This window comes from Barbatula barbatula (assembly GCF_947034865.1).
Source record: "Barbatula barbatula genome assembly, chromosome: 2".
NCBI classification, from domain to species: domain Eukaryota; kingdom Metazoa; phylum Chordata; class Actinopteri; order Cypriniformes; family Nemacheilidae; genus Barbatula; species Barbatula barbatula.
Genome location: NC_136767.1, coordinates 18,804,926 through 18,820,204, shown reverse-complemented (window position 1 = coordinate 18,820,204; position 15,279 = coordinate 18,804,926). Strand labels below are relative to the sequence as shown.

At 38.7% G+C, this 15,279-nt stretch overlaps 1 protein-coding gene across 2 annotated transcripts in view; it reads right to left on the bottom strand.

The window, feature by feature from the left end:
* eeig1b (estrogen-induced osteoclastogenesis regulator 1b) overlaps nt 1-14,356 on the bottom strand; it is a 29,916-nt gene extending 15,560 nt beyond the window's left edge. For both annotated transcript variants that reach the window (XM_079451051.1, XM_079451052.1), the window contains exons 1-3: nt 13,866-14,356; nt 13,572-13,628; nt 13,175-13,480 (exon numbers count right to left, since the gene is read on the bottom strand). In XM_079451051.1, coding sequence (XP_079307177.1) covers nt 13,175-13,320 — 146 coding nt within the window. In that variant the 5' untranslated portion in view covers nt 13,321-13,480; nt 13,572-13,628; nt 13,866-14,356. The remainder of the gene's footprint in view (nt 1-13,174; nt 13,481-13,571; nt 13,629-13,865) is intronic.
* Nucleotides 14,357-15,279: the final 923 nt, after the last annotated feature.

Genomic DNA, 15,279 nt, shown 5'->3' with positions numbered 1-15,279 from the left:
GGTGAGGGCAGTTACTGACACACTTATGTATCTTATTCAACAGGGTTCATTTTGTGACATGAAGAAATAGAGATCTTATCAAAATATACTGTTTTGCATTAATTCTCAGGTTTAACACGAAGTAAACTCTATCAATCTGTTAATGAAAGATTGTTGATTACTACAGAAATGTGTTTACTGTACAATGGAAGTCTGTGGGGCAAGGCATTATTGAGGGTTTATAAAGAGAAATGTGAAACTTGCATTTTCGCTGAATTTATTCAAATGCTATTTGAGCTGAACATTCTTCCTTGTAACTGGACTTCTGTTCTACGTGGATGAACTTCTAGTTAGGTATTACCTAAGTAATTCCGTTGGGAGGGGTTTCAATAAAATTGCTTCATAGAAATAAATCAGTCTAAGGTAATAAAAATATAACTATCTACATACACCTAAGATGGAATTCGGCATGCCGTTTCTACAGTAGCCCTAAACTGACAAACTGCTCCACAGAACACATTTCGTAGATACATTATCTCCTTCGGCAAAGAATAGAAAAGGTGATGACATCTTTTTCCTGTGAGAGCCACCGTAGTGTTTTGAGGAGGGAAGGGGTTGAACAATTCGCAACCACCTCTAGATGCCACTAAAATCTTAACATTGCTTGTCTTTTTAACATTACGTCTTGTGGCAAAACAATATCTTGAAAGTTTAAAAATATATTCCAGTACAATGTGTGGCTCATGTTGGTTGCTTCTTCAAAGGCAATAACAGTAAACATGAATTTTGTTTCATTGTGACCACATTTACATGGACAACAAAATTCCGATATTAACACGATTAAGACAATACTCTGATTCAGAATGGACCATGTAAACAGAGCTTTTTGATTTGCTTAAGAAAGCACATTTGTGGTCCGAACGGGAAACAAGAAAGATGCAAACAATTATAGAAAATAAATGAAATACCATGGTATCATGACGAAGATGAACTGTTTGTTGATACATGAGATTATGGAGGAAACGTCAAACGGTGTTTCTTAGGGACGTAATGACGTATGCCATTGATCAAACTATGTAGTGTAACATGTAAAACAGGAACCTGAAAGGTATATTCTTAAAGCGTCTCATTTAAACACCTTAATCGTAATATTAGCTTACTCAGAATAAGGCAAATCATTTGATTACTGATGTCCATGTGAACGTGGTTTGTGAGAGATGATCAAAAATTATTTTCTGTGGAAACTGGCTGCATTTTTGCCCGATGCTTTCATTTTTTAGAGCTGCAATGCATAACTTTTGCTTCTGAATCCATCTAAAAGTCAATGCAGGTAACGTTTGGTTACATTATTTGCGTAGGTTGATGATATCTCCTGCAAAACTGTGGCAAACCAACTTTTGAATCATTATTATAAGTTCACCATTGCAATTTTTAATTTGCTAAATATTAAGAAAAATATTTTTGTGGTTGAATTTTTTTTATTATGCTTTCTATAGAAATCAGATCTATAGATTTTATCATTGTGTTTTTGACCTTTGCGCTGCTAACGCCATGCTCTATCAAATGAGACAAACCCAAACTTTTGTACTTTCAAAGCATGTAGCAACATGTAACATGTAAATTTTTTGGGCCCAATCAATCAGTGCTTCACATTCTTCGACATACGGAGGAGTATCTCTGCTTGTTTATAAGGGCGAGAGATGACAACCTTTTGGCATGAACACAGTGCAAACATTCCTGATGTTCCAACAAGGGCATCAATCTTCTCCTAAAGCAAATACAGCAATGCTAAGACCAATCCTCACAAACACCGCTTGAGTGTTAGCACACTCAGATGAAATGTTAAAATATTGCTGCACTGATGAATTATAAACACAAAGAGACTGGATTAACAGAGTAACATACAGCAAGGTACGGAAAAGTAACAGTTTGTTTAGGAATCTGCCGTTCAAATAAATAGAGGTACTAATGAACTTTCATCTGATTAAAGTTCATTATTGATTGTGCCTTTTCTGCAGATTTGACAGTAGTCAGACTATCTATTTTCACAGACAGATATATTAGGACTGTTATTAAGGTCATCCAGCATCTGGATCTGAAAAACGGTCCCTATGTAGAATGTAGCGCGACAAAACACACATAGTATAACCCAAGCTACAAATTAAATCATACAAAGGTTTGATTTTATTATGTAACAGTCAGAGCAGATTAATTCGTCTAAACCTGTCAACAAAGAATTGTTGAATACACTGGGATTAGGTTTTACCTAAAGTAAGGAAAAGATGCCAAGATGAAGGCAGTTTTTTAATGCAATCCATCCCTCAGAGACAGAACATCATTATGACATCTTAAGACCTCCTACAGGTCCAGGCAGTGACACACAACTACCAGAAACTTCACTGTGAATGCTGTTGACAAGCAATACAGTTTAAAGTGACAACCATAAACATATCAACCCATTTCTCCAGTTGCATTGATGTTTAACAAGTGAAAATGAGAATTAAAGGCATACTTCACTAAAAAAATAAACTTCTGTCATCATTTACTCTCCTTCGAGTTGTTCCAAATCTGTATAAATGTCTTTGTTCGGATGAACACCGAGAAAGATATTAGGAAGAATGCTTATAACTAGAGAGAATTTGCCCCCTGTTGACTCCCATAGAATGAAAAAATACAATGGTAGTCAAAAGTGCCCCAGAACTGTTTGCTGTCCTGCATTGTTCAAAATGTATCCTTTGTGTTCAACAGAACAAATCAATGATTAAGTATTTTTTCCTATTGTGGTACCTACTATGGAGTCAATGGGGGACAATATCTGTTTGGTTATAAGCTTTCATCCAAATATCTTTCTGTGTTCAACAGAACAAAGACCTTTATAAAGATTTGGAACAAATCGAATGTGAGTAAATGATGACAGAATTTTCATTTTTGGGGGAAGTATCCCTTTAATCGACTTCCCTGAGGATGCAAAGATTGAATAATACTAAGACTGACTGATGTGTCCTGAAAGCAAGGTGGAACTGAAATCCATCTCAAATTTGATAAATAATCCACATTCATCCATTCAAAGAGAAATCATTGCATGAGTGTTTGAGCTTTAAGGGATTGTTTATCCAAACATTCCATTTATTTAGTCACCCTGTATGACTTATTTCTTCTGTAGAACACCACAGACGAAAGGGTAGGTAGGTAGGTAGGTACGTATGTATGTATGTATATATACACTTACATATATACACAAGACAGGTTTTGAATGACATGTGGATAAAGAAATGACAACATAATTTTTGCTTTTCGAGGATAAGACTTTGAGTCACAAAGTTGTCACAAAAATGTACCCCATATCTTGGTTAATGGTTGTGGTGACCATATACTGTACTTTCTTTATATGAAGAAACCCTGTGTGCATAAAGGCATATTTTATTAACCCCAAAACCTAAAATCTTAAAGGCAGCTGACTGCTCTCATTATTATCAACCTTAGAAAAGATGATCGAGACAAGCACATGCATGCTTCTTGCTTTAATCTTCTACATCTCTTTAAGAAGTATGACAGTCTTCTCTAAACAAGATGAATATTTGATGCAGTGCAGCCCGCGGGCTGTGATGGTCCATTTTTGGTGTTACGAGAGCTGAATTTTGTCTGCATACCACATTCTACACAAAGACCAGATACGCAGAACAATGGAAGCAGATTTTCTGTACGTGTCTTCTTAAACTGACTGACCTTTTATATGAATATGCTCACAAACACTAAACACTTACATAACCTGGTTCTTTTCCTCTCTGATAAGGCAGGCAGACAGCACCCCAAGTCCTCCTGACATTATCAGTGTTAGCTGATATGCTGGACTACAGCTATACGTGTATTTACCACATGTTAAATGGCAAAATACCAACTACTGACTTGCATTTACTGTAAGTGCATTTTGTGCTCAACTGTTTGTGTAGAGAAGATAGATAAGAAAAGATTGAAGATCAGAAAAACAATATCAACCGACACATAGAGAGGACACTACTGTGTGTACCAGTTGGCTTTTAAAAGCATGACTAAAGAGTTCATCACAGTAATCAATAGTAAAACGATCTTTGAACAGAGTTGAAGTCCAAGATGGAAAGTCTTGGCCATTTAATATAAATGTTAACAGCATTGCTCACTTCACTGGAATGGATGAGATCCTCAGAGCAGAGCCAGAAACACACAAAACAATTCTGATGAGAAAGCCAAATCATTCTTTATGAGCATGACATATTTCCAGAAACTGTTGCTAAAAAACATATGAACCACAGACATTAAAAACAACAGCTTCACAAATAAAAGTTTTTTCAAAGACAAAGAGCTTAATACAAAAATCAATACACTTTAAAACTTAAATGTACAGTTCACCAAAAACTGATAATTCACTCGCACTCAAAAATGTGTTTGAATGTTTGTAACCAAACAGTCTGGGGAACTACTGACTACAAGAATAGAAAAACCTGCTTCAATAGGAGTGAATGGTGCCCTAGAACAGTTTGGTTAGCAACATTCTTCAAAATATCATCTTTTGTGTTCAACAGAAAACAATTATACAGATTGGGAACAACTTTAGGGTGAGTAATTTTCATTTTTGGGTAAACGGTCCCTTTATGGAATGATATTTGAAGCAAACTCATTGGACTCATTTGTATTGAATCTTGGACAAAAACTGAATATCCAATTGTCAAAATTATGGAATACTCAAGTTAACTCTGCATTCTTATAGCACACAGAGAGGCGGACATATTCAGTGTGTCCTGATGTCTCAATCCTCTTGTAAAGGCCAGTTTTCCTTCTCATTCTCACACGTGTCTGTTACTGGAGCTGTAAAGTGGATGGTCTGACTCAGACTCTCTCAGCTGATTGAACCAGGGAGAACCCAAAAAGAAAACAACCGAGAAAATGAGTGGTGGAGAGAAGAACAAATATGAAACATTTCATATGTCCAAAATGAAAGTGTGGGACTAACAGACATATGTTTGTACTTTAAGCAACCGGCCTAAATTATTCCCAATATCTTCAAGTTCAGGAAAACTGTGGCGTTTTTTTGTCGAGAAATGCTTTTATCGATTAAAGAAGCCAGGATTTTATCTGTCCCTCGTCAATTTCATTAGTCCAAATCAAAATAGGTTTACAGTCATGTCCCCAAAGGGTTGATCGGTTTGCAAATACCCTTCAATTTTAGATGCATTATATTAAATACAGCGGTCTTATAGGGCCAGATTTAAGAGCAAATTAGGATGAGAACGGCATGCTTTTTTGGGTGTATATAAATGGCACAAATACCAGTAAATTGATGAACGCAAATGTTAGTATTTCACATTGCGTGATTTCTTAAAATCCTCCAATAAATTTTGCATCTGAAAGGGAAGCTGCACGTCTCCACGTAGCTAATTTTTCACTGTGTGTCTTTAGTAAATCCTGACAGTAATGCCAGAGGCCTTTGCAAATCTGGCCAATAATGACTAGAAAAGCACCAAATGTAATCCCAAGCAGCGTTAACCCCATAATATAGAAGCGCCAGTTGGGAGTTTTCTTCATTCAGCTGCTCCACCTTTGAATGTGTTCATGCATTCCTCATAAAGACTGGCAAGACCGGACTCTCCAATAATCTAAAAATAATATTCTTTATGTAGCCAGTGGTCTTACACTGTAATTTACACTTACTTTACAGAAATTTTCGAATATCCAGCACTCTTGTACACAGATTTGTAAAGTAATACTTTAACTGAACCTGTAATCTATATATATATATAAATAAAGGTACATAATAACACATGTTAGACACATGTCTAACACAGGACTTTTGGTGGGGGTTTGGAATAATGACTCGACGGTAAGGAGGATCTGAGCAGACCAACCCTGAAGAACAGCAGCCAATTTTATGCCTTAAAAAGAATTTGACCTTTGATCTCGAAAGCTTTCCGAGCCCGTTCCGCGAATGTTCCTGGTGCAAAGACCAAATTGCAAGAGGTGCAGCAGATTTTCCTCTCCCAGATCACAATCGATGGGACAGAAGTTTTGTTTCGAATTGAGGAACTAACAAGAGATAAAGCGAAATGATCTTGACGTGCAAAGGCAAAGACGCATCCATCTGGGGTGGGAAGAAAAAAGACAAGTCTAAACAGATGTAACAGAATTGGGGGGGGGGGTCACTACAAAAAAAAAGACATCCTGAAAGTCACTCTTGTAATTCCTTCTCTTCAATGTTTAAATGAGCACTTAAAGCCAACCGAAACAGTAATAAAGCACTGGAGAACATTACAACCAGATTAATGTCAGTCATTATTCACCCATGGTGGTTTCTTCTTTCTGTAGTAGGTACTCCACTGTACAAATGCTTTGATTTGTGCTCAGTGCAAGTGATTTAGTATTCAGACGTGAACGCTGTTTTGACGGCGCAAGCATTCCAAAGTATGTGTTCATTTAAAAGAAACCTCGAACAATCATCAGACACATGCACCAGCATTCCTCCCCAACTTCAAAAGCCATGTTACGATCAAAAATTGGCTAAGCAGACTGATATAAAGACACAAAACCATTGAGGAATGCACAATAATCAAAAGAATACCATCATTATCATATATCACCCTGTTCTGGACTGTACATATTGTACGACCTTTCCCTTAGGTTCATAAAAACACAAAGCAGCCAGTTTGGTGTGGCTATATTTACATAATAGTGGGTTATACAATATCTAAGCTTGTAATTTAAATAAGCTTACTTTGTAAGAGGGGTGGACATACGCCAGAGATAGTGTTCACTTGTGCTGATAGTATGGTTTTGTGTACACAGTTTTGAGTGTTTTCACAGGGGGTTTTAAAAGATTTAAGGGCTGACGATAAAAAGAACTGGAGGGTCATGAGAGATTGTTTATTAAGTTGTCGTGATGAAGAATGGACAGTCATGTGCACTATATGTCCTTCATGTTTTATGATAAGAAAATAAGGAAAGGTAATGGAAGTGAGAGAGAGCTGGTACAACACAAATTCCCGGCTTTGCTCTGTCTGTGAAAGCCTGAAACACATCCGACAGCTGAACTTTGACCCTCAGGAAACCTGTGTGTGCAAAAGCAATGAGCACAAGACACAGCTGTGAAAGAACAGAGAACACGTGACAACAAACACTCAGAATGATCAGTAAAGATCTGTAACGTTACATAATGGGTCCAAAAGACTAAAACCCCTATTATTAATGAAAATATCAGCATCAAATTTAAAGCGGCCATTCTTTGGCTGTTTTCGAAGCAATGATTATGGTTTTTTGGTGTTGAACAATGGATGTTCATGTTTCTAGTTTCAAAAAACGCTTTATGTTTCACATTTATCCAGTCTATTGTTCATTAATTAACGCTGAAAACCGAAACGTTAGTTTTGCCCTTGTATATTGGACCTAAGTTGGATAGTAAAACAAGCAGATTGACCAGGAGACATTTCCACGCAGGACTTCAAAGGACGTTTCATAGAAGTGTGCGGACACACACAATATCAGTGTATTACACAGAACAGCTTTCACGGCCGATGTTAAAGTCATGGAAGCAGTAAGTTGACCGTTGGTTATCTTAAGAAATCAACGACACACATTCTATTACCAGCTGAAGGACTGTGATGAAAGTGAAAGTCATTAAGCGCGTAGCTCAGTCAAGTGTTTACAATCTCTGATAACCAAACACAACTCCATTGGCTCTTTCTCTTTTCTAATGAAGGTCTTGACCCTTTTCCGGCGTATTCCTGTGGGCGGAGGTTATCCAAAAACTAGGAATAGTGAAAAGTAAAGGGCTTTAGTCCGATTCCAGCCACTCTCTGTAGTCCTTGAAAAGCTAATTCTGTTAAAGACATTTTAGGGTTTCTTAGTAATTGCAATGTCCAGCTTTGGCTTTAGCAGCCAACTCAATGATTCTTGTTATGTTATCATGCTTTGAGAGCACCTTGTACAGAAAGCAAGGAATTCTGACTCTTCATATTCACTTAAATGCATTACCATTTCATCTTCAAATCCTTTTTTTGTTGGCTTTAAATCCCAGATTTGTATGCAATCTCAGATATTTGCACCCCACAATAGAGTAGAGAAAATAAAATGAGGTTTGCCTCAAAACAAACAATCTCCTCTAAAAAAAAAAGGCAGCCATGTTTTCAAAAGTAAACCATACGATTTCTCTTTTCGTCTCTCCACCCTTCGTGCCCCAAGGACTTCATTTAACCTACTTCAGTGAGGAGCTCCATTCCAGATGGTGCTCTGCTCATTTTTAATTGGCCTTCCCCTTTACCTCCCTGTTTTCCCACAGTAAAATCCATATACTGCATGAGAGAGAAAATTAAAACATGAAGAGACGTTTTTTGGTAAGAGCTTACAAGGAAGATATCTGTCCTTCCATTCTGATCTATGTCCTACAGTAGACTACTCACAGCGACCTTAAAGCAACATGTAAGGTTTAAGGGCTTTCCTCAGGGGTATAACTGTGACAGATTCAGAACTCATGTCTTGAACCAACAACCTTTTACTTTCTGCATTGCAAGGTAAATAACCACTTATTGAGAAGGAAGAATAATGATATCAGTGCACTAGTGGAGGACATGCTAAAAGAAAACTGTGCTTATATACAGTATATATTAAAGTGTACACAAATGCAAAAAAAGTCAAGCACATCAGATTTTCCTCTTACAAAACACATGTGCATGTGACTTGTTTCTTAATGTTGAATTTGATAGGAATTGCCCACTAAGATATTTTTGTGTTCTAAGGGGTTTGTAGCCTGTTGCTATTTGGTTGGTAGTTGTTAGATGGCTATCTGGGTAGTTCGATGGTTGCATAAAAACAAGCCCACCCCTAACCTCAAACAAAATTAAGCATCAGTTTATGTACCCTGTCGAATAGTAGCCGACATACAAAGCAACGCAGACAAAGTCCAGTTGTGTGCCTCCAAGATGCCCCAATTGTTTACCTACATCTGTTTGGTTGACCGCAATCTGTTTCATGCAGTGTTCACAGGGGGCTGTTCAGTGTCTCAGTCTGTTCCTGCTGAGAGCAGGTGCACTCAATCTCAGATGTTAATCTCATTGAGCAGTTGCAGACCAATAATACAGTTACCTGTGTAGGATGAGACCCTGGTCCCACTGTCTGTCTGTGCAAGCAGCAGGCCCACGAGCAGAGGCGGCAGCCCATGCCAGGAACTCAACTAGCAACCTTATGGTGCACACACGGTCACTGAACTGCACATGTTGCAACACCCTAGCGAATCTTAAAAATCAATTGATGGCATGACTCTGAACAGTGAATCACACACATTCGGATGTACACAAATCTATCTATCAACGTGCATATTAGACCTAGACCAAACAAACAAAATCTGGATTTGAAAAGGTGTGGAAACAAGTCGCTAGCCAATTAAAGCTTTTATCTTAACTAACTTACCGATTAAGGGTGTGCATGGGCGTAGGAATCTCTGAGGGTGTGTTTCTGTGTGCTGTAAACGTAATGTGCCACACAGGGCCTGTGTGAGGCGCATTAGTTGGCAGTTCCTTCAAAGGTTTAGTTTATTAATAAGATGCTATGAAACCGAACGCAAACATGAATGCACATGCATGGCGTTAAGCCAATGAAAAATCGATAATTTGTTTTCATATCACATTGTCCATTAGGATATTCTATGTATCTGTTCTGAAGCGCTTCCAGTGGAATCTCAAGAATGATGTTCTGCTCGATTTGCCAAAGCCAACATAGTCCCAATAAGACACAATGAGCAGTGCGAAACTATCTTTGTCTCAGGTAATTTAAGCAGGTCAATCAATCAGCATCAAGTTCATATACAAAACCAAGGAAAGGAATTTGAAAAGGTTTTGCTTCACCAACAATTTTGCAGACTCCCCAAAAAGTCCCTGTAGATTATTTCTAATAACAAACCCAAGAAATAACAAGTAAATTACATTAGCTAGCAGGTAAAAGTATGTCTAGCCAGTATTGTTTTGGGTTGGAAGAACTATTACTTGCCTAAACCTAAATGCGACAAATTGTTTATTCAATAAAATGAATAAACAATCAAATTCAACAAATTTGTATTTAATACAATCACTATAAAATTAAATATTAATAGAATGCAAGATATAAATTGTTATATAATTAGCCAATAGCTTGACCGATCAACAAACAGACTGGAAGTTCACTTCGAGCCAGCCGCATGCATCCAATGCAATACCTAAATAATGTTATAAGATGATCAATAAATAGAAGAATGTGAAAATGTATGTTGGCTGCATAATATTCGGTTTAAATATATATTTTAACATAGTTGAAAAGGATTTTACAGACAAAACATTGTTGTGTATTGCCTATCATACATTGCGTTATTTAGCAAGATCCTTCAAATAGTCCTATTTGCAACTTCGTTGGGTCACGATCCACGAGTTAAGAACCACAGCACCAGACCAAATCTAGAAAATACAGGTGCCGAAATAAACCTGCATGAGTCAAAGGCGGGAGATCACGACACATTGCTTTTGACAGGCAATAAATATTCAAATAGCCGAGTTACAGAACAGGAAGGAACAGAGAGCAGCATAGCCAAAAAATGATAATTATAATGCCAATTTGAACTCAAACTGATATCAATGACTTAGGGCCACACTCAGGTTTCCTTAACAACCAGTGCAACCTCCATCACCATATATCACGTTTAAAAGCAACTCCACAATGTTTTGTTTTGGGTACTAGCTGCAAAAACAAATCTTCCTACAGGGTAAGAATTTGATGTATTCCACACATTACGATTGTGAATGTCTAAATTGGATTTATTACTCCATGTGCCTATCTCTGTGCAGGCCAACCATTAAAAAGCAGCCATATCAGCACTCTCTTCTCCCTTCAAGCTCCACTGCCCACCGTTGTTCTCTCAACCCCACGAAAGCAATGAAATCTGTGTTTGTGTCCTCGACCACCTCTGAGGAAGTTTTATCACAGCGTTGGACTGATTTCTTCCCGACCAGATGCAAATCTGCACCTTTGCAGGAAAACCATCAGAACAAGTCTTGGTTCAGCTTAAAGATGCAAGATGTTCTTCTGTGATACTGATGCTCTATTGATGTTGGTCTATCACCACTCAACTTACTCTTGTCAATCAAGAGCTCCATAAACTCGAGACACGCTGATAAAGAGCAGACGAGAATGGAGAAACGTGAGAAAGAATTACAGCGGGGAGGAGGGCAGAGGGAAACAGGACCAGGCTTAAGTCAGACAAACAGCTCTCTGTCTAGACTATCACTGAAGCCTCTGTCCTGTTTTTCATTTTTCTCCCTCTCTCCTTCCATCCATTCGGCATTCCATTGCCAGTTTCTATATCACTTTATCTTGTTTTTTTTCATTTTCTCCATTCTATCCCACTTCCATCCAATCTGATCTCTCTCGCCGTTTCTATCTGTCCATCTGAGGAATAGTGATGTTGGGACATTCATGATATAACCCTGCTCTGCCTCCTCACACTGCATACACAAGGCATTGTGCAGAATGAATGCAGAGGGCATCTCACTGCAGCAGAGCACTGACACTAGCCGTGCTTGGCACCACCAGAAATTCAAAGCGCCCACACAATATACCACCTCCAGTCATATGACACTTAAAACAACTTCCGAACACAAGAGAACTTCACATAAATGGACATTTCTGGGCTCTGTGGGAGACATTGTATTGCCTTAACTTAGCCTTTTTTGTCCATCTACTGAGGGGGCAAAACCTTTCCGCTTTCATCTTTGGACTGAATCTGAAAACACTGGGTCGACATGCAGATTGATGATTTACTCAGTGTGCTTCTATGCACAGTCACTGTTCTAACTGGGTGTCTGTTGAGATACAGCTCACATGCCTGTCTAACCTACAAAGGACTGAATCTCTCTTTATTAACCACTTTATTTGTTTGACATTGTTTGTCTTAAGATACTGACTATGTGAAGACCTGTTTAGAATTACCCATAAAAATGAAAGCTAATTTTAAATTTGATTCATAAAAATAAATAATTGTGGGGTTTAAGCTTTACGCGTGTTCTCATTAAAGGGATACTTCACCAAAAATTGAAAATTCTGTCATAATTTACTGTCAGATCTCATGCCCCACTGACTCCCATAGTATTTATTTTCCCTACTATGACAGTAAATGGAATATGAGGTTTGATATTCTTCCAAATATTTTCCTGTGTGTTCAGCAGAACAAAGAAATGTCTTTGCTCCTTCTCTCGCACTCCATGGTTGATGGGAGATTGTCCAATAAGACACTAAGAAAAGTTGTTACGTAACGATATTTCATGTTCGAAAAAAACTTTCAAACAAATTTTTTGACAAGTCGACCATGTTAAGCATGAGAAGACAGCACATTTAACATCGTAAAGAAGTCAGAATGCATTACACACCGTTGCACAACCCCTTTAACAATGTAAGGAATTGCAGTATGGCACAATGGTTTGACCCCTGAAAAAATGTCTTTGCTTTTGAGGCGAGACCTGTTTAGGAGACCCCCCACCGTGACCTGTGTGGTGTTCATGTTCTCAAAATTGTTCAGAACTGCAGGATGGGTTGAGTAAAAATGTGATATAACAAGTGCTTAAAGTGATCATCACAAATGAAATTCTGTCAAAAGAAGATATTTTGAACAAAGTTGGTAACAGAAAAGCACTGGCTCTCCTTGATTTCTCTTGTATGGACAAAAAAACAGTACAAGTGAACGGGGGCCAGTAAAAAAAACATGGTTCAAAATAACTTCTTCTGTGTTCTGCGGAATATAGAAAGTCGTCATACAGGTTTGAATGACAAGAGGGTGAGTAAATGATGACAGAATTTTCATTTTTGGGCGAGCTGTCACTTTAAGCTTACTGCAAAGACATTAGGGGCAGGTCCGTACAGATATGTAACACACATCGTTAAATAAACCTGTTACTAGATAAGTCGGATAACAAGAATAACATGTATAATTTTTTCTCTTCCACACATTGTAGGTGCTCTGCATAGCATATTTTAGCACCCAATCACCACTCTCTTGAAAATAACCATGTTAACCACAGTCGCCAACACAATTACGTTTAAACAAATGGTTATGGCTTATAACAAGGAAACTATTTCGCAGACCACACCATGATGATTTTTTACAATGTTATTTTGATCAGCAACAACAACAACAACAACAACAAGTGAATCTTACCTGGATGAAGAAATGGAAAAGTCTCCGCCATCCAATAATCTGATTTTGCAGAAGAGCATCCCGTTGACAAAGGGCACAGCCGTGAGCTCCTCCAGGGTAAAGTGTATTTGAAACTTAAACTTCTTCTTTTTCATTAAAAACGCCATTTTCTTTTGAGACTGGACTTTGGGTGTTTAAAGAAGACCGAGGTAGACAAATACAAGGAGATGGTTTCGTAGTCTTTGTTAATCTGGTGCTTGGAAGTCCTTCTCAGTGTATGTGCTTTGGATCAGCATCTCTCAGAGGACTGCCCTTGTCCAAAGGAACCTGCGGTATAAACAGTCACGAAAAACCACATGTTGGCAGGCAGATCAGACGAAGGGCAAAGAAAACTTCAGAAAGTTCTTCATAACTTTACCTTAAAAACAATGTGATGGCTCCCCTACGCAGCACCGCACGAAAGGTACAGTCTCTTCTGGAAGTAAACAAGAGAGTTAGTAACCCCGAAGAAGTGCGCGAATTTACATCCAGGTGCACGCCGCGTCTTCGCGACCCCAATGACACTATTTAAATACGCAAGACAATATTTAATATGCTACTTGAGAGGTATTAATAATATATATATAACACAGCGACCTTTTCTAAGCAAGCGCCATCTCCGTTGTCGAAATTGGTTTTGAATAGAGACAGTTGAATAGAGTAAATGACTTACGTCGATGAACAGTTTTCATGTGGCAGTCAGGACTGAATAACACGACTCGGGTGATAACACATGATACGAACATGAACTGAACCAGATGTTTATCCTATCGAAGTTACTAATGGAGTCACGCACACTGTTGGACCGCTGCAGACAGACTGCCTCCCGTAACCGTTCTTCAGTGAACTGAAGTCCAGTAAGCGCCGCCTACATGGACGCGTGGATTTCCCTAAATACAGCCAGCACTGCAAAGGGCACTTGTATTAGACATATTATGAAGTTTGTCGTGATGCGGGCAAAGGTACCGCTTTACATAGTCATTCAAATCAAATGATTAAAAACACATTTCCGCGGGTGACTTCAAGCTGAATTTAGAAGTTGAAAGTTGATTTTAACCAAAGATTTGCAAATGGTAAATCAGAGGCGGCTTGTTTGTAATCCGGTGATATTGCGCCATCTCGTGGCCATCGTGCTAGTGTGCAGTGTGACGTATGTTGCCTGCCAATCACAAACTCACCCACCGGCCCAAGTAGGGATAACTGCATCCTGGAGCAATGGGCGTGCCAAAAGGTGAGGGTGTGGCAAAAGGTTTCTCATTGGTCTCGCCGAACAGTATGGGCGTGCCAAAAGGCTTTGCGAAAACTACCTGCATGGCGCGGGTTATTGACGTCATCACCAGGGCAAGTTTAGGTTCAGTTTGCAAAACCTTTAAGCAGTAAATATAAATTATATATATTTCCCTTTATCTTTTTATAGAAATCGAATACAAATGACAACTATTTTTAGGGTTGGGGTTTGCAAACCAACTGATAAGTGCTTTACCGCCAAATGCTGGACTGGAGTGTGGAACAAAAGTTTAACGCTGATTGGCCAATACAGTAAAACCCCTTTCACCATTTAGAAACCTTTCGGCACGCCCATTGCTCCAGGCTGCAGCTACCCCTGTCTAGGTGCTTTTAGGACCTGGGGTGACCTCCATAGCCATCACATGCAACGAGTTGCTCTCATATTTCACAAACTTGATGCAACTTTACAGTCGGCAAAAAATTATATCACTTGTTGCTAAACTAACTTTATCCGCTTGGAATACAGTAGTAAACACTCAAAGACATAGACCTATTAAAGCACCCATATCACCCTAGCCAAGCCTGTTCTCCCACTGAAGCTAAGCAGGGCTGAGCCTGGTCAGTACCTGGATGGGGCACCCCCAAGTAGCTCCCTCTGCTGTCCATAAGGTGCCTCTGCACACCAGCCATTTCAAACCCATCCTCCAGTATTTGGTCCACGCCTTCTAATTTGCATACACTCCTCAATCACCAACTGCCCAATCCTCAAACCTTAAATTCCCAATCCTAAATCCCCAAACCTAAATGGCTAAATGATTAAATGCCCAATCCTCAATCCTCAAAGTCCCAATCCTAAATCC